Source organism: Rhinichthys klamathensis, unplaced genomic scaffold (assembly GCF_029890125.1).
Source record: "Rhinichthys klamathensis goyatoka isolate OS25496 unplaced genomic scaffold, OSU_Roscu_1.1 h1tg000123l_1, whole genome shotgun sequence".
Classification (NCBI taxonomy): Eukaryota; Metazoa; Chordata; class Actinopteri; order Cypriniformes; family Leuciscidae; genus Rhinichthys; species Rhinichthys klamathensis.
Window position 1 is genome coordinate 6,064,260 of NW_026606660.1, and position 20,741 is coordinate 6,085,000.

At 37.0% G+C, this 20,741-nt stretch overlaps 1 protein-coding gene across 3 annotated transcripts in view; it reads left to right on the top strand.

The window, feature by feature from the left end:
• Nucleotides 1–13,277, top strand: part of runx2a (RUNX family transcription factor 2a) — a 68,334-nt gene extending 55,057 nt beyond the window's left edge. The window contains exons 7-8 of one of the 3 annotated variants that reach the window (XM_056255945.1): nt 2,170–2,331; nt 12,241–13,267. In XM_056255945.1, coding sequence (XP_056111920.1) covers nt 2,170–2,331; nt 12,241–12,737 — 659 coding nt within the window. In that variant the 3' untranslated portion in view covers nt 12,738–13,267. Of the gene's footprint in view, nt 1–2,169; nt 2,332–12,240 lie in introns of all 3 variants that reach the window. The other 2 variants (XM_056255946.1, XM_056255944.1) reach the window with 2 other exon arrangements.
• The last annotated feature ends 7,464 nt before the right edge of the window (nt 13,278–20,741 follow it).

Consider the following 20,741-nt stretch of genomic DNA (forward strand, 5'->3'; position numbering starts at 1 on the left):
CCAGACAACAACAAAGCAGCATAGAAGAATGATTTTTACAACATTTTTGAAGGCTTCAGAAATCATATGACAGTTTTAAGTGAGGAACAGACTCAATTTTAAATCTCCCCCTCCGTTGTATAGCTCTCAAATCACACACAACAGGTTCTGGCGAAGATTAATGAAGATTCCTTTTCTTTTTTGTTCCACGGAAAAAATAACAGCTTACGGGTTTGGAACGACATTAGAGTGAGTAAATAATGACAGGTTTTCTTTTTTGGGTGAACTATTGCTTTAATTCCATTACATTTGTCCAAATATTTTCATTAGTTCCTGCTTCACTTTTGGCATATTGGAGCTTGGGGTATTTTTTTATTTTATTTCACATATGCGCTCAGCTTTAGAGTTTGCATAATGTTTGCCATTCTCTTGGATGGTCTCCAGTCCCACTCCTGTCGGAGCAGACGCTGTGTTTACTAGAATACTGTAGAAAGCAAACAGGAAACCGTTCTTGGCTCTGAATGTGATTAAGCTATTTACATACCATGGCCTTTTCTACTAGTCAGCTCGGTCTTGGTCTTCATATTGTTATAAAAAGAAAGGTCACCCACTTTGTGTGCACAATGAGTCTTTTTAAATGTGGCTCATAAAGAAGGACTCTTCTAAGGGTGAACCTCAATAACATGTCCTAGTTACCCAAAAATATAAGAAATGTATTAATTATATGTAAAATAAATTATATATAAAACATTATAGTCAATACAAATATGCAGTAAAATTACATTAAATCTAAATAATAATCTAAATAATATTTATGTAATTTCAATTGTTTTGAATGATGAATATGTCATATTATATTATTATATCATATATTCTATATTTAATAAGCTAAATATAATAAAATGTATTAATAATTATTTATGAATTGATTAATAAAATTAATAATTAAATTAAAGCAGTATATATATACTGCTTTTAATTATTTTATTATTAATTTAATGTATAGGTGGCGGTAAATGTCTGAATGTGTAAGGTCATTTATTCATTCGATTCGTTCAAACGGCTGATTCATTCAGGAACGAAGTACATGGGTGTTTCTCAAACAGAAGGCTGCATCCCGAGACTGTGTCCTACCTAGTCCAGTCCTTCTGAGGCTTGTAAGCTTGTGTCTCCTCAGCGATTAAACGCTAGAATAATAAATAAGACGGTCTAGTAAGAGCGCATGCATGGCTACGTCACACGTTCCCGCCACTGCGGTCACGGCACGGAAATACTATTAAAACTTAATTTTAGACTGTTTTTTTATTATTGCAATACAGTGAATGACAGATATCTGTGTCTCCCATTGGCTTACATTATTGTCAGTTTAGTGTTGATTAATTTACACCAAAACAAAAGATAGCATCTGCTTTCATGTCCGAAAACATTATTTTTGTCTTACATTTAATCATAAACTCAGACAAGTTCAGTACCGACTCGTTTTCTGTCAGTTTATTTTTGTGAATTGGAATATGTGCAAAGGATTGTGGGTGATTTAAGTCCGCGAAGGATACATCCTTCAAAATGAGCCTTCTAAGGATCCTTCAAACTGAGACGGCCTTCAGCGACGTTTGATGACGTGGACGTTTGATGACGTTTTCTTCCGTTTGAGAAACACCCAATGGCTCCCATTGAATCATTGGTTCACCCGATTGATTCGCTCAAACCGCGGATTCATTCAGAAAGGAAGCACTATTGTGTGTTGCTCGGAGACTCACAAAAGTTCTGCTCTGGCTGTATAGGTAATATTTTCGTTGGCAGAAATATGCAAAAGCAGACAATATTGTGTCTCAAATATGACACAATATTAACTTTTATTTAACTGTTGTATAAAATCAATATGACATTTGAACTTGTGCTATTCGGGACAAAACATATCACACGCTTGTTACTTGTGTGATATTGCTTAACTACATCATGATATAAATATCCAGGGGCATGAGTTGTTGCACTGCTTCATGTTTGTCACCAATTTCGTTGGTCCTGGGTGCGTTAAATGCATAATTTTAAGGTAATTTTTCCCCACAGCTAATGAATTAAATTAACGCGTTAAATCGACAGCCATATAAATCACACTCACAGAAAAAGCATCTTTGATCGTGCTCGTGGCATCGTCTCTGACTGGTGTCGTCTCATTTATCATCTTCACAGATCCGCGGCAGGCACAATCCTCTCCGCCCTGGTCCTACGAGCAGCCGTACACTCCATACCTGAGCCAAATGACATCTCCCTCCATCCACTCCACCACCCCGCTGTCCTCCACCCGCGCCACGGGCCTGCCCACCATCAGCGACGTGCCAAGACGCCTCTCAGGTACAGAAATCACTAATAAGACCTTCATTATCTCAACTGTTTCTAGACGGCAGCGACGAGATTAATAGCAGAACAAATGGAGACTTCTGCTAAAGTTTCCACCTGAATTTCAGATCTCAACAATGTCTCAAACTGTGCTCAGATGCCAACGCCTGTCAAAGTCAGCTATAAACTCAAGCATTTCTCAACAAGATCAAATCATCCGAGCTGCTTGACATAGACTTTATAATGGAAGCTTGTTTCCGCCACAGAATAAAAATAAAAAAGGTAATTGGGACTTTTTAATTCACAATTCTGACTTTTTTTCCTCACAATTGCGAGTTTACATCTTGCAATTCTGACTTTTTATCTCTGAATTGCGTGATATAAAACCGCAATTGTGTTATAAAGTCAGAATTGAGTGATATAAAGTCGCAATAGTGTGTTATAAAGTCAGAATTGAGTGATATAAAGTCGCAATAGTGTGTTATAAAGTCAGAATTGAGTGATATAAAGTCGCAATAGTGTGTTATAAAGTCAGAATTGATGATATAAAGTCGCAATAGTGTGTTATATAGTCAGAATTGATGATATAAAGTCGCAACAGTGTGTTATAAAGTCAGAATTGATGATATAAATTCGCAATAGTGTGTTATAAAGTCAGAATTGATGATATAAAGTCGCAATAGTGTGTTATAAAGTCAGAATTGATGATATGAAGTCGCAATAGTGTGTTATAAAGTCAGAATTGATGATATGAAGTCGCAATAGTGTGTTATAAAGTCAGAATTGATGATATGAAGTCGCAATAGTGTGTTATAAAGTCAGAATTGATGATATAAAGTCGCAATAGTGTGTTATAAAGTCAGAATTGATGATATAAAGTCGCAATAGTGTGTTATAAAGTCAGAATTGATGATATGAAGTCGCAATATTGTGTTATAAAGTCAGAATTGATGATATGAAGTCGCAATAGTGTGTTATAAAGTCAGAATTTATGATATAAAGTCGCAATAGTGTGTTATAAAGTCAGAATTGATGATATGAAGTCGCAATATTGTTATAAAGTCAGAATTGATGAAATGAAGTCGCAATATTGTGTTATAAAGTCAGAATTGATGATATAAAGTCGCAATATTGTGTTATAAAGTCAGAATTGATGATATGAAGTCGCAATAGTGTGTTATAAAGTCAGAATTGATGATATGAAGTCGCAATAGTGTGTTATAAAGTCAGAATTGATGATATGAAGTCGCAATAGTGTGTTATAAAGTCAGAATTGATGATATGAAGTCGCAATATTGTGTTAAAAAGTCAGAATTGATGATATGAAGTCGCAATAGTGTGTTAAAAAGTCAGAATTTATGATATAAAGTCGCAATAGTGTGTTATAAAGTCAGAATTTATGATATAAAGTCGCAATAGTGTGTTATAAAGTCAGAATTTATGATATAAAGTCGCAATAGTGTGTTATAAAGTCAGAATTGATGATATGAAGTCGCAATATTGTGTTATAAAGTCAGAATTTATGATATGAAGTCGCAATATTGTGTTATAAAGTCAGAATTGATGATATGAAGTCGCAATAGTGTGTTATAAAGTCAGAATTGATGATATGTAGTCGCAATATTGTGTTATAAAGTCAGAATTGATGATATGAAGTCGCAATATTGTGTTATAAAGTCAGAATTGATGATATGAAGTCGCAATATTGTGTTATAAAGTCAGAATTGATGATATGAAGTCGCAATATTGTGTTATAAAGTCAGAATTGATGATATGAAGTCGCAATATTGTGTTATAAAGTCAGAATTGATGATATGAAGTCGCAATAGTGTGTTATAAAGTCAGAATTGATGATATGAAGTCGCAATATTGTGTTATAAAGTCAGAATTGATGATATGAAGTTGCAATATTGTGTTATAAAGTCAGAATTGATGATATTAAGTCGCAATAGTGTGTTATAAAGTCAGAATTGATGATATGAAGTCGCAATATTGTGTTATAAAGTCAGAATTGATGATATGAAGTCGCAATAGTGTGTTATAAAGTCAGAATTGCATGATATAAAGTCGCAATTGCGTGTGATAAAGTCAGAATTGTGAGTCAGTCTTTTTTCCTTACATTTGAACTTTATAACTCACAATTGCGACTTTATATCTCACAATTCTGAGAAAAGATGTCAGAATTGCATGATATAAACTCACAATTGCGTGTTATAAAGTAAGAATTGCGAGTTTATGTTTATATCTCGCAAATCATAACACGCAATTGCGACTTTATATCATGCAATTCTGACTTTATATCTCGCTATATTGTCAGATGAAAAGTCGCAATTATCTTTTAAAATGTTTTATTCTGTGGCGGGAAGTGGGAACAGGCTTTCAATACTGTATAGCTCTCTTTATATATACTCTTAGGGTATTAGTGTCTATTTGTGTTCCTTATAAAGGTATTGTATGACAAACATTTGAATCCAAATTGATATTTAAAGTCTAAATGTAGATTTTCAGCCTGTACCTGCGAACATCAATGTTAGACTCATTTTTTAACCCAGATTTTTATCAGATAGGATAGAAAACAAGCCCCACGCTACCTTTTTTTATCATAGAATATCCTGTTTCACACAGATACACATCAGATTACAGAAGTAGTGAAGTGAAATGGCGTTTCACTTGTTGACGCTACATGAATCATAACTGAGCTATTAAAGAGTACCCTTGGAGAAATGAAATTCTCCTGAGGGCCTTATCACTTTCTCAGACAACCTCTCATTTGAGAAATGTGGGAAATAGTGTCTCAATGTGTCTGTATTTACTTTCTCAGCTGATCGTGTTAGCCGTGAACATTTGTTAAAACACTCATTCGCTTCTTTCTTCACTGAAGTCAAATCAAAGCATTTTTCCAGCGTTAACTTTCTGCTTTGTAAGCGTTTGTTACTTCGCCTGTGGGCAAATGTCTTCCAAGCAATAGCACCTTTAAAAATAGAGAGCATTTGAAAGAATATCTCCTCTAACCCCCCGTCCTCTCCAATGGAGTCTTTGAACTCAACTCCCTTTTGAAATGCCTTTAAAAGGAACAAGAGTTTCTGACTCATGGAACTCAAAAGGTAAGCGTGTAGCGCATAATGTGTCCATGGACTTTGGGATTTTAAGTCAAAATTTGTGTATGTCATAAGTTCTATAACTTGTCCTCACTAGATCACTGTAAATGATGCTCCAGTGAAATGTTTTTAAAAAAATGCTTTTTTCAGCATTATGGTGCTCTTCAGCCATTTTTGACCGAAAAATTTTAAGGTTTTTTTTTTTTTTTTTTTTTTTTTTTTTTTACTTCATCGGAATGGTACGAAACTTGGTAAAGGTTTTGGCACTTTCTATGTGAACACACACAAAAAAATCATGGACATGATTCGAAAAGGTTAAATGGTCCTGAAAAAAATAGTCACACTTGTGCTCCTCGAGGTCAAAAATGACGAATTTCATCTAGTGAAATCTTTTGGTACTGCAGCCAAACAAAATCTTACTGAAAGCTAATTTTTTTAGATATCAAGCTCAAATTTGGAACACAACATATTTAGATTTTTGACTTTGACTTGGGAATAATTTGCCAAGTGCTGTCTTTAAAAAGAGATCAAACTTAAGTCTGTGCTTCAAAACATTCAAAATTTATGACAGTTTAAGTTGGAAATTTAATGCGTGAATAAATGGGTTATAACTACTGCGTAAATATAATGCAGTACCATAAAATCCCCTAAAAATACAACATATTAAATAAAAACATTATCAAACTAAAATACAGTCAATTCCTTTCATTGAAATAAAAAATAAAACAATTCATTTTTAACCGCCATGCACGCGGAGAGCGCCAGAGGGTTCAAATGATCTAGGAAAGACAAAAAAAATCACATTTCATTGTTTTAAAATTGCATTTCAATACATATGAGCTTATAACAGTTTTAGAGGGGGAAAATATTTCTCGTCAGCTATGCAAACGCTCTTGAGTCCAAACCTTTGGAAGAGTTTGCTGTGACTGCCTTTATTAATGAAATAGGCACCAGATTGTGGTCCACCCACCCTTTGGGGGTGGACGATTTCTTTAATACACCTGTTTGACTCTCCGCCAGGTTGGTTTTTGAACTCTCTTTTTTCTTTTGGCTCCCCACCCTAACTGATTTCTTTGAGCCTGAAGCGAATATGAAAGTTTAAATGACTTCTTGGTGTGGCTGCTTTTTGAACCCCGGCCAGCTGCCTCGTTGGGTTTGATTAGTTTAGATTTCACCCTGCTTTCATCTTGGAGATGTCAGCCTTTGTTCTTTCCTCAAAGAGACACACGCACCTCTTGGTCCTAACGCCCCCTATTCTTCCTCTGAGCGCGGCTGAATGGAGAAGACACGTCCCGAACGCATCGCACCCTCTGCAGCTGCTCTGCGTGGCTATTCTTCTCTATTCGCTATTCGTGTTACACCTTTCAGCCAGAGAGAACTGGTGACTGATAAGGACGCGGATGAAGGCATGAATAATATTACACAGAGAGCGATGAATTATCAGATTGGGATCACAGGACACTGGAGGACCGCAAAGAACTTTGATTTTCCACGGTTGTGAAAGTATGTTTAAGGAGGGTGATTTCAAAGTACAGTACTTTGAAATATGCAATGACACAGAATGCATAATACAGATCGAATATATACCTTGATTAAAACAGAAAGTGGCTTTGGATAAAAGCATCTGCCAAACGATCTAAGGATCTAACGATCATGTACTCTAAGGTGCAAAACATGTCTGCAAAACATGCAAAACTCTAAATCATGGTATTTAAATGGTAATCCAAGGTATTTTAAAAAAAAAAAACATGTTTTGGTATTCTTTGTCTTCTATGGTACCGAATGATTACCCTTTAAAAAACAGTAATATTGTGAAATATTATTAACATTTACAGTAAAATATCTGTTTTCTATTCAAATATAATAAAAAAAATGTATTCCTGTGATGCAAAGCTGAATTTTCAGCATCATTACTCCAGTCTTCAGTGTCACATGATCCTTCAGAAATCATTCGAATGTGCGGATTCGCTGCTCAAGAAACATTTCTGATTTTTATGAATATTATGTTGAGAACAGTTTAATATTTTTGTGGAAGCCGATACTTTTTTTCAGGAGTCTTTGATGAAAGTTCAAAAGAACAGGATTTATTTAAAATAGAAATATTTTTTAACATTATAAATGTCTTTATTGTCACTTTTGATCAATTGAATGCATCCTTGCTAAATAAAATAATTAATTTCTTTAAAAAAAAAAAGTATTATTGACCGTAAACTTTTGAACAGTAGTGTACATGTACAAAACCATACAAAATACCATAATACGTTTTTGTTAGTGGCTTCTTTTTTGCATGGGCTGTGGAATGGGGAAAAAATGCAAGGTCTCGAGACTCAGCCACTATGTTAAGACCGTGTCTTAAGAACTAGTTTGACCAACTAGCAGTTAGTTACTTACCAGGTAATCAGTCTTACTTTTCCCATTCAAATTAGAACAATCTACCTTTTATGTAACTTAAGTTAGGATCTAACTTAATGAGTAACTTTTAAGACTAGTCTAAGCAGTTTATGCAACCGGCCCCAGATTTTAACTTGAGCTCCGCGTTTTTAAAACGCTGTGTAATGCGCGAGACGCTGCAAAACACACAAGACGCGAGCGCAACGGTTACACGTCACGGTTATACAAGTGTAAAAAATGGAAAAGTATATTGGAATGGAAAAACGCGTTCTGTGTGAACGGCCCCTTAATGTGTCTTCTCAAAGCAGCCCCTGAAGCAACCTGAGGTCATAGGTCAGAAGATCACACTGGTGATAGTTCACAGTTTGAACCTGCATGGTCCTCTTGGTTACCAGCCTTGAGCTTCAGCTAGACCACACCATCCCTGTAATACAAAGTGATTGATGTTGTATTAAGTTTAGCCAAAAAGGGTCTGGCAAGAGCTGATAGCATAATGGGTTCATTCTCGTGAATGTCTGCAGCGAAGAGGGACTTTAATGGTGATTGAAGGTTGTATATGTGAATTTCTGTCATTGTTTTGGAAAAGTGACTAGGGTCTCCTCTCTTCTGCACTGTCTGCCTGAAGTGTCTTTTTTGTTTGGTTTGAAATGTCAAGAGTTGATAATGTGGAGAGGCAATCTGCTCATAATTGGCCACACATGTTCTATAAAGTTTGCCGAGCTGTCACTCATAAAGCGGCTCGCGAACGACATGCGACCGCTCCTAATCCAGCAGATCCTCTGACGCGAAAGACGCCGCTGGATTTATCGGCGTAGAAGAGTACTTTACCTCAGCTGAGAGGAGAGATGAGATTAGATTAGATGAGAGAGTGTTTGACGGAAAGAAAATTAGAAATGGAAATGGGAACAAAAAGGGGAAATGGGAAAGGGGAAATAACAGGAAAGACAGGGAGAAACGGAAATAAAAAGATTTTGGTAGAGGAATATGAGAGGAAAATATCTTGGTTTGTTTGAAAGGAAAGGAAAGGAAAGGAAAGGAAAGGAAAGGAAAGGAAAGGAAAGGAAAGGAAAGGAAAGGAAAGGAAAGGATTTCGGTTTGCTTTTTGAAGTAAAGGAAAAAAAGGGGAAGCTGAAATTGTGAATACTATATTTTAGTTTGTTTGAAAGAAAGGAAAGAAAAAGGAAAACAAAGGAAAAGATTTTAATTTGTAAAGGAAAGGGGAAATGGGAAAAGAAATGGAAAATAGAAAGGTAAGAAAAGGGGGAAAGGAAAGGAAAGGAAAGGAAAGGAAAGGAAAGGAAAGGAAAGGAAAGGAAAGGAAAGGAAAGGAAAGGAAAGGAAAGGGGAAACTGAAATTGGAAAGTTCAGGAAAGGGTAAAAGGGAAAGGGGAAAGGGGAAAGGGGAAATGGGAAATGGGAAAGGGGAAACCGAAAGGAAAAGATTTTGGATTGTTTTAAGTAAAGGAAATAAAAAGAAATGGGAATGCAAAGGTGAAATATAAAGCTTTATATTTTAGTTTGTCTGAAATAAATGAAATAAAAGGGAAACAAAGGAAAAGATTTTAATGTGTAAAGGAAAGGGGAAATGGGGAAGGAAATGGAAAATAGAAAGGTAAGGAAAGGGGAAATTGAAATGGGAAAGGAAAGGAAAGGAAAGGAAAGGAAAGGAAAGGAAAGGAAAGGGGAAATGGAAAGAAAAGAAAAGAGGAGAGGAGTTTAGGATTGTTTATTTATACCCTTTAATTTAGCAGGCGGCTCCATTTGAAAAGCAGATCATGATGAATACACAGTGCAGAAATAGACAGATGTGGAGATGAGGAGATGATAAGATGTTCCTCTGGGATTCTCTCTCCTGGGGTTCTGGGAGTCACAGCCCATTAGTGGTTTATAATTTAAAAACATCTTGTGGTTCTAAGAGAGAAGATCGGCCCTTCTCTTTGGCTAATCGCAGACATGCCACCACATCTGAGACTGCTCATTATGCATCCTGTGGAAACTGTTTTTTCCTCTAAGCGTTTCCATGTGCGCTCCCAGTTTATCCCGACATTTCTCTTTGATATTCATAGAATGCGAGGATGCGTGTGTTTGTGCATGTGAGCGTGAGCGCACACGACGCATTCACATACAAACCCCTGGACAACCTTCAGTGAAGAAACAAACAGCCAAGAGTGAAACTCAAAGCCTGTCAGAAGCGTGTCAGCACCGGTTGACAGTTAGTTTGCATATTGATATTTTATGGCCCGGTGACATTTTTGCAGCATTAGTCTTCATCTTGACCTTGAATCAACCCAAGCATTGTGTAGTTCAGGTTGCAACTAAACGTTTAAATCAAGTTTATGTTTTACTAGGGTAATTAAAAGCCTGACAAACAAGATGAGCCAGTTTCTTCCGTTGGTCAGTTATGTTGGTCTGTTGGTCAATATGTCTTCTCAATTCTGTTCACACACAGTTTAGTACAACCAAATTAACTCTCAAAAATGCAGGTGGTGACATTTACAAAAATTCTGTGCAGTGTGTACGGAAGAAAACCGAACAAGTTGTTAATGATGTACTTCACGATCATGACGATCTGCATCAGGGATGTAGGCTATATCTACACTTACCTGTGTCTCTATGTGTTGTGCAAAAAACTGGGGGGGGGGGGGGGGGGGGGGGATTTGGAGGATTTGCTTAAAGTGACTTTTGTCAATTGCAATTTCAGGATGGAGTCGTGGTCCGCACACACACACGGTACAATAATTTAGGGGATTCACTCCCGTATTTAAATACGGTTTACTGTGTTTACTGTGTGTACTGTGTGTACGGTTTACTGTGTGTATGTGAACTTTTTTCTTGCACTGTGAAGATATGACACTTTCATACCTTAGCATTTCTCAAACACTGAATCTGGTTATTTATAATAACAAAGACAAAGTTGATTTCACTCTAATCAAATTGTTTGGGAAAGCCTCTTCATAATACTTCCACTGATTATTGACTGTTTCATCATTTTGAAGCAAAGAGAAATCCAGTTCATAAAGGGGAGTTTTGTGCAAGGCTATTACTTTGAGTTGTGTGTGAATTAAGTTTGACAGCGCCCTCTTCTGTCTGTTTTAACAATGTCCCTTTATTCATTTCAGTCTAAATTGGTGTGGGTGAAGCTACTTTAAATTATGAGTAGCTTTAATCCTGAGTTTCAAAGCGGTTACAGTCAAGATAGTCTTTTACAAACTACTAACAAAAAGAAGCAAACTATTTTGATGCTATTTAAAGGGGCTATATCTTTACAAATCTATAAATATAAAATGATATCATTTGTTTTGTAATCGGGATATTTGTCTGGTACAAAAACGAATACTTAAAATAGGATTTCAAAGGTGAGCTAATGAATTTACACTAAATAGTTGAAAAGAGTTATAACCCATTGCAGAATTAATTATTTAGCTAAAAAAAAAAAAAAAAAAAGTATAAAATGGCCCACAGAGACTGAAAGAAATGAGTCAATACGTTTTGGAACTGATCTATTTCATGAACTGCCAAAACGAATAGAATTGACTTCTGAATTCTACATGCAATGGGGTCTAAAAGTCTGACATCACATCAAAAATCTGGATTTTTTTTTTTTGGGATTAAAAAATAAAACAAAATAAAAAGAAAATATTTCAGATTCTGCACTTTTCCTATGTCACAATCAGATGAGTAAAAAAGGCAGAATATAATAAAAATTATGGAAACTTTGATGAGAAATGTATACAAATCTATAAATATCAGATTGTTTTATTTACTTTTATAATCAGAGCATTTACAGTCAAACCAAAACTTATTCAGACACCAGATACAATTTTTTATATTTGTTTACTAGTGGGTGCAGGACACTATAGTTCATTTATGTATGTGAGGAGAGCAAAATAAAGTAAACTGTGACATATTATATCCAAACATTATTCATACAGTGGACTACCACTAAAATGTATAAAAATTTGGGACCAAAAATTATTCAGACACTTTGACCTGACCATGTTTTGCTTAAGTGTTTTTCTTTAATTGCTAATGCGACCGTTTTACACCACAGACTGAACAAAATGAAGCATTGCTTGGTAATTGGTTGACCTAAATTGGTATTCTCTAACGGTGTGCTTAAATTTAACAGCTGACAGATATTCAACCTGATTCATTTGTGAGAGTCTAACAGAAGGATGGCCAAAACCAGTGAAATATCAACTGATTTAATAACTCTGAGTTCTTGTCATATTGTATTACCTTTTTTTAAACTATAGAGAATAAACTGTGAGAAATGTTGAAGGTGTCTGAATACATTTTGGTTTGACTGTATCTGGTACATAAATTTGTAAAATTAAGTTGAAAAGCACACTACAATGAATATAATGGAAATTGTATTGAAAAAAGTATAATAGAATTAAGAATCACTGAAAAACTGTTCTTTTCTCTCCACCAGGTGCGTCAGATCTCAGTCCCTTCTCGGCCGACCCTCGGCAGTTTGAACGTCAGTTTCCCGGTCTGTCCACGCTCACGGAAAGCCGTTTCCCCAGTCCCAGAATGCACTATCCTACGACGTTCACGTACACCCCCACTCCGGTCACCTCCGGCATGTCTCTGGGCATCTCCACCAACACCCACTACCACACCTACCTGCCTCCCCCGTACCCCGGCTCCACCCAGAACCAGAGCGGGCCCTTCCAGACCAGCAGCACGCCCTATCTCTACTACGGCGCCTCGTCCGGGTCGTACCAGTTCTCCATGGTGCCGGGGGGAGACCGCTCCCCTTCCAGGATGCTTCCGCCTTGCACTAGCGCGTCCACCGGCAGCTCCCTCATCAACCCAAACCTGCCCAACCAGGCGGACGGGGGCGAAGCGGACGGCAGTCACAGCAGCTCGCCCACCGTGCTCAACTCCAGCGGCAGGATGGACGAGTCCGTTTGGCGACCCTATTGAGACGAACCGTCTCAATAGGCTCAATAGGGTCCAATAGAGACCTCAACGCAGCACTGTTAGCCTTAAAGACAGAGTGCGAGAGATAGTTGCATTTAGGCATGATCGGATTTGAAGCACAAACTCGTTGGTACTCATTGTTGAATGGTTGCAGTGTATTTTATGACTACACTGATGTTGTTTTGATTTTCTAATACGGATGACGATTTATGGCATTAGTCTGATTCATCTGACATTCCACACCGGCTATCGGTGATATAGCAAACGCCGGTCACTGAATTTAAAAGGAATAGTTCACTCAAAAAATTCAAATGTACTGCCTCATATCGTTTTAAAAGGATTTTTAGTACAACTTTAGATAATACACAGCTCTTAAAGAGATTGTTCACCCAAAATGTCAAATTCTGTCATTAATTACTGAGATGAAATCTGAGAGATTCCTGTCCCTCTGTTGTCAGCTATGCAACTACTACTTTGTCGCTTCAAAGAGCTCATAAAGAGATTGTAAAACTAATCCATATGAATTGAGCGGTTGAGTCCAAATTTGACTCCAAGAAGAGACACGATCGCTTTATATGATGAACATTGAATTTAGGCTTTTATTCACATATAAACATTCATCAACTCACACAACAGTTCATTCTCGTGTTACGCAGCACGTTTGAGCTTCTGCAAGAACCAATGAGGTTCATTCTCGTGTTACGCAGCACATTTGAGCTTCGGCAAGAACCAATGAGGTTCATTCTCGTGTTACGCAGCACGTTTGAGCTTCTGCAAGAACCAATGAGGTTCATTCTCGTGTTACGCAGCACATTTGAGCTTCGGCAAGAACCAATGAGGTTCATTCTCGTGTTACGCAGCACATTTGAGCTTCGGCAAGAACCAATGAGGTTCATTCTCGTGTTACGCAGCACGTTTGAGCTTCTGCAAGAACCAATGAGGTTCATTCTCGTGTTACGCAGCACATTTGAGCTTCTGCAAGAACCAATGAGGTTCATTCTCGTGTTACGCAGCACATTTGAGCTTCGGCAAGAACCAATGAGGTTCATTCTCGTGTTACGCAGCACGTTTGAGCTTCATTAAGAACCAATGAGGTTCATTCTCGTGTTACGCAGCACATTTGAGCTTCGGCAAGAACCAATGAGGTTCATTCTCGTGTTACGCAGCACATTTGAGCTTCGGCAAGAACCAATGAGGTTCATTCTCGTGTTACGCAGCACGTTTGAGTTTCAGCAAGAACCAATGAGGTTCATTCTCGTGTTACGCAGCACGTTTGAGCTTCTGCAAGAACCAATGAGGTTCATTCTCGTGTTACGCAGCACGTTTGAGCTTCTGCAAGAACCAATGAGGTTCATTCTCGTGTTACGCAGCACGTTTGAGCTTCAGCAAGAACCAATGAGGTTCATTCTCGTGTTACGCAGCACGTTTGAGCTTCAGCAAGAACCAATGAGGTTCATTCTCGTGTTACGCAGCACGTTTGAGCTTCTGCAAGAACCAATGAGGTTCATTCTCGTGTTACGCAGCACGTTTGAGCTTCATTAAGAACCAATGAAGTTCATTCTCGTGTTACGCAGCACATTTGAGCTTCTGCAAGAACCAATGAGGTTCATTCTCGTGTTACGCAGCACGTTTGAGCTTCATTAAGAACCAATGAGGTTCATTCTCGTGTTACGCAGCACATTTGAGCTTCGGCAAGAACCAATGAGGTTCATTCTCGTGTTACGCAGCACATTTGAGCTTCGGCAAGAACCAATGAGGTTCATTCTCGTGTTACGCAGCACGTTTGAGTTTCAGCAAGAACCAATGAGGTTCATTCTCGTGCTCAATTCATTTGGATTAGCTTTACAATCTCTTTATGAACTTTTTGAAGCGTCAGGTAGTTGCGTAGCTGTCAATGGAGGGACAGAAATCTCTCAGATTTCATCAAGAAGATCTTCATTTGTGTTTCGAAGATGAACGAAAGACTTGCGGGTTTGGAACGACATGATGGTGAGTAAATTATGACAATTTTCATTTTTGGGTGAACTTTCCCTTTAAATAAAGATACATTTACTTGAGAAGCAAAATTACTTGAGGTATAAAGTCTTGTTTCCTTAAAAATTATCATAATTAATTGAGTTATGGGTATAGGGTAAGAAAAATATATAGGTATGGGGTCAGTTTTTTTCTGACCCCACTGGCAGATATTTGTTATTGTTTCAAGCATGAATTCACTTAATTGTATGAATTTTTCAGATAAACAAGACTATATTATCATGTCATTTTGCTTCTCAAGTAAATGTATCTTGATTTAAGAAAGTTTTGACATTCTTTCTTTTGACGAACACAAAATTAGATGTTTAGCACAATGTTAATGCTGCACATTTAAACACAATGAAAGCATAAATTTCCCAAAAAAAAGCTCTAAAATCCCATTCAATGTGGTTTTTGAAGCTTGACAGCTGATCACGGGCCTTTCACCACCAAAAAATGGCAGATTTTGCGCTATATATTTTAATTATTCTGAAGGCATTCAGTAGCTTTGTGTAAAGAACAGACCAATATTTTAAGAGTAAATGTTGCCAGAACATAACTTTTTGGATGAACTATCCCGTTGCCTGTCCTAGAGTAAACTTTCATTGCAATGGGAATGCATACACTTTTGGCTCAGAATATTTTTATACTAACTCGGTCTAATTTAGCATTTCTTAACACTGAAAGCATTTTTTTTATTTATGCGTGTTAGAAGTCAGCTTATTGAAATTCCCTCTGATTATTTTAATTTATGTATGCAATGGTAGCAAACGGTACTGATTGAGAAGCAATATAAGCCATATAAACTTTAAATTATGCAATGAGAGGGACAAAATTTAAGACGTTTGAATATTATTTTTGGGACATCTATTATTAACTTAATGAAATATTTACTCGTTTTGTAATTTAAATGTTTTGTTATTATTATTGTTATTATTGTAAAGCAACCAAAAAGAAAATCCAATGGTACGCAAGCAATGAAGGAAGGATATTTCATTGTAAGATTATATCTCAGAATAATATCTCAGTCTGAAATGTTTAATATTAATAACATGAAGTAGCAAGCATTAAGACATCCAGAAATGTTTTAGACTGAGTAAATCTGAGTAACATCTATAACAAAAACAATCAATAAATGTACAAAGATATGTTACGAGAGGTGACGTCCTGCACTCTCCACTTGTTTTATTTTGGTATCCAATGTTTAGCAAGTTAATTTATTTTAGATGTAATTTTTATTTAATGTTTTTTGGTGACTACAAGAACGACCAAACTCTTGCAGCAGTGGCCTAAATCTCTGCATCTTCAGATACAGACATGATCAAATCTCACGCATGCTCTTGCAAAACAATCAGTTTCAGTCCCTTGTGCAGATATGAAATCATAATCAATACAATCATCAGCCTTCTCTTCTATAACTGGATGGTTAACTGCACTTTGTAGGTTGGTTAAACACTATGCAAACTGTACTACAACAATCAAACTCTGAAATGTCTCTGCTGTGTGCTAATGTTCTTGAGGTACAATACAATCAAAATACTTTAATGGCATTTTAGACAACACATGAAAACTAGGAAATCTCTGATAAAAGTACTGGCAAATGAACTGTTTATGATGAGATTGGCCGCAGGCAAACATTATACTGAACAGACAATCAAATACCGGAAAAGCTTATCATCTCAATTTCTAGAATTTATTTATTGGTCAACAAACCATAACGAGATGGGATAAAATGATCACTGACGAGAACACGTTACGGATTTTGAAACGATTATATTTGTAATGATGTGATTCTTCTTTACACTTTGTAGTTGGCATCTTTCATGATTAATGTATATGGATCTGGATTCAACAACAAGTGGTACTTGATCAAATGTTTGTCCAAATGTAAGTTAACCGGCTGCTGGCAGCGCCCTTCTGAAACAAATGTCACTTGTCTTTTTTATTTCTATTTTTGTGTAGAACAAAGCACTTCTTTTAAAGGGATGCAAAACAAATGAAGCCTAAATGCCAGATATAAAGAACACCAATACATGTCTGGGTTATGTTTTACTCAAGAAGTTATATTTTGCATGAAGAAAAGGCAATTGACGATTAAGAAAATGTTCTTCCCAGACTAACCTTTCTGTTCGAATCAGCTTCAATTAAATCGAGTACAACTACAAAATACTTTTTAATATCAATATGCATATTTGTAGAAACGACTAATCTGAGCTTAAAACGAGTCTGTATGTGTTTGTCACCCCGGCTATTTGTTCTGTACAGTATTAAACGCCATTTCTCTTAGTTCACTTACACTGCTGTCCTTGACTGCCCCACTATTTGAGTTTGCCTTTTCTTTACCATGGTGTCTTCTGGTAGTGAGGAGAGCGTTTATGTTTACAGAATGTTTACAAAAACTGCAAGCAGGGAACTGCTAATGTAAAGAACCTCTGCACTGTTAACTTTTTATGAATCCATGTTTAATTGCTTCAACATGCCTGATAACACAAGAACAACATTGGTCTGTCTTAATCAAACATGTCACAGGGCCAAAATATTGATATTGATATCCTTTTGGGCGTTTTACTATGTTTTTCATTCACCCTTTTTTTTTATGTATACCCTTGCAAGAGTCTTACAACTTCTGGGTCAAGTAGCTGAGATTCCTTCCATAAGACTATTTATATCTGTTCTATATATTAAAACAAGCATTGAGATTTCATTTACGAACGTTTTGTCATTTTCACAGACATTCAGAGAGTTTTGGGATTCTCCTATGGAATATCTATTTGCAAATTTCATTTATATTGCCAGTACGCAAGGTCAATTTTAAATATGAAGAAAACCGAATGCTTCCGCAACATATTTTGCGCTTTGTTATTTTCGTTTCTGGACCCTGGAAACACAATGCTATTGAAATATGCATTATTTTGATTCATCACAATGCTTTGTTTGTAAACAACTTCCTTGCACATACTGTACAGATGTTTAAGTTTCAACAGTTCTGTTTGTGAAACTTTAACCTGTTTGTATGGGACAAACTATCCAGTAAAAAATATTGTGAGATTTTTGAGCGTTTCTGATGATTGTATCATTTGTCTTCGAGAATAAAAATGGCTTTTTGTTATAACTTGTCGCTTTCCTTCTTTTTTTTCCCATTTCATTAATGGGAAACATAAGAGTTTGATAAACACAAATGTGCAGTTTTGAAACTTTATGCATTTATGAAGTTTGAAGGAATAGATCAAATGTGTCCTATTCTCGAGACATTACGCATGAAAAAGTTAACGATATAGACCAAATATTATACAAGTGCATAAAAGTTATAAATGTAAGTTTACTTTCCACCCCATTTTAAATAATAAAAAGTCTTGCCATCATGATTGACTTTATTAAAAACACATGAGAGCAGGTGCTTCCTAGAAAACTTGAACTTGTTTTAGAAGCACCAAGGGGAGCAAGAAAAACTTCTTTCACTGCGCTAAAGTTAAAAAACAACCCGAGGCACTGCTGGTTTGACAGTTCTCATACGGCTGCAATGGAAAAACCCCTCGCCCAACGAGAGCTAATCATCAAGGAAGTGCTTCATTAAACGTCTGTATCTGAGTCACTAAAACATGTTCACAATCTGTTACATTTAAAAATGCTGTTCGGCAGCCAGCAGTTACATGGAAGTGAATTTAACTGAGCTGAACTCAACTCAACCATATTGTATTGAATTGAACTGAACAGAATATTTTAATTCAATTTAAAGGAACTAAACTTAGCTGAGGTAAACTGAGTGGAAATGAAAAATCTGCTACAGTAAGAAATGACTAACTTAACTAAACTGATCTTAAACTAACCGAATTAAGCTGAATTCAATTCAAGTTTATTTCTAACTCTTTTCACAATGGACCCTTTGAAGTGTGAAAATTGTTTTATTGTTACAATCAGGAAGTACTCTGTTATCTCTCAGAGAGCTGAACTAAATAAAACTGAATAAATAGAACTAAGCTGAATTAAATCTAAGGGAAATAAACTTGAACTGAACTGAACCATGCTTAACCGAACCGAAAACGAACCGAACCAAACTGAATTTATCTTAACATAGCATAGGAAACATAGGAAATAAATTACATTTGAGCCTTCAGTTTACTCAAATGAAATGAACTTAACTGAATTGTGTGTTGTGTTCACACTTAGCTGGTGCGATTGCTCTGTCAGTGCGGTTCATTTAAACGGTTGTGTTCACATGTAGTTCGGATCGCCTGTTGGTCTGGACCAAAAAAAAACAACATTTAGTCCTGGTCCGATTAGCGTTCAGATTGGGATTTTTATCCCCGAACCATAAGATACCGAACCTAGGCTAGGGATATATCAACGCTATCTCACGACCAATTCGTACGAATTTGTACGAATGATTAAAAGGTGGCGAATTCGTACGAATTCATACGAACTCACTCGATTTGTCTAAACCCACGTGATGGGTAGGTTTAGGGGCGGGGTCAGGGGTAGGTCATTCGTATGAATTCATACGAATTTGGAATTCGTAAAATATGTACGATTTGGCAAAAGTCCTACAAATTCGTACAAATTCGTACGAGTCAGGTCGTATGAATTGTTACGAATTAGCCACTCGTACAAATTCGTACGAATTGGTCGTGAGATCGGGTTGGATATATTCACAACCTGATTGGTCGGCTTTTATGACGTATTGCCAGACAGAACTTAACATCCAAAACAATGCTGTGCTCAGGGATAAATGCACTCGTTGCAAGTGCGTTGCCTACATGATGGTATTTTGACCAGCTGAGAACTCGTGAAGAGTTTTTAAAATGTGTAAATGAGTCAAAACAGCGGCAGGAATCCCTCCGTCGCACACACAAATGAAGATCTGCTGTGAGGAGACACGGTTCTGATCCCAGACAGCAACATAGTGTCGGCCCAGATCCGGCCCACATCTGGGCCGACGCTATGTTGCTGTCTGAGATGCCTGTACTGAACAGCGATGGCCAAACTCGCGAGTATGACGAGAAAAACCGAAATGTGTGAGCAATTCTGTCCTTTTTAGTGTCACATCTTCCTGTTTTTGGTTCTTGTACATGTATTTGGTTCGTGTTGCGTTCATATATCATTCGAACTGTAACAGACTTCGTTTGGAAGTGGAACAAGACCCATCTTTTCAGCGGTCTCAGCCAGCTTATTTGGTGCGCAACAGGGTTCTGATGGCAACGTTCACACATGTTTAAATGAACCGCACTAACAGCAATCGCACCAGGGTTCGTTTTAATCGAACCGAACATGACAAGTGTGAACACACTGCCATCCAATCCCTGGTGCGCACCAAACATGCGGACCGAGACCCCTGGAAAATTGGGTCTCGTTCCGCTTCCAAACGAACTCTGGTGCAGTTCGTATGAAATATGAACACAACACGGACCAAAGACATGTATAGGAACCAAAAACTGGACGTGATGTCACAAGACGTGACAGTTCTTTCTCGTCATAGTTGCGATGTTGCCCATCACCGTTTGGTACATTTAGCATTGTTTTGGAAGATTGGTAAGTTCTGTCACAAAATATATGTCGTAAAAACCGACCAATCAAGTTGTGAACATATCCCAATGCCTTTAGGTTCGATGTTAAGTCAGTGTGAACGCTAAGTGAACCAGGACTAAATGCTTTTTCTTTTTGGTCCGGGCCAAGGAACCATGCAAACTGATCTACAAGTATGAACACACCCTAACTGAACTGTGTTGAAGTGAATTTAATCGAGCTGAACAAACTGGTGTTCTTAACTGGACTTAAGAACTTAACTGGTAACGCTTCCTTTTACAGTACAGTACTTACTTACCTAATATAAGGTAAGTACATGGGTTAGGGGTAGGTTCAGGGTTAGTACCTTGTTATTACCCAGTAATTGTTATTACTATAATAAGTACATAGTATGTACATGGATAACAGGACTGTAAAAGGAAGCGTTACCCATAGCGTAACTGACTGAAAATGAAAACATAGAACATCTGCTTC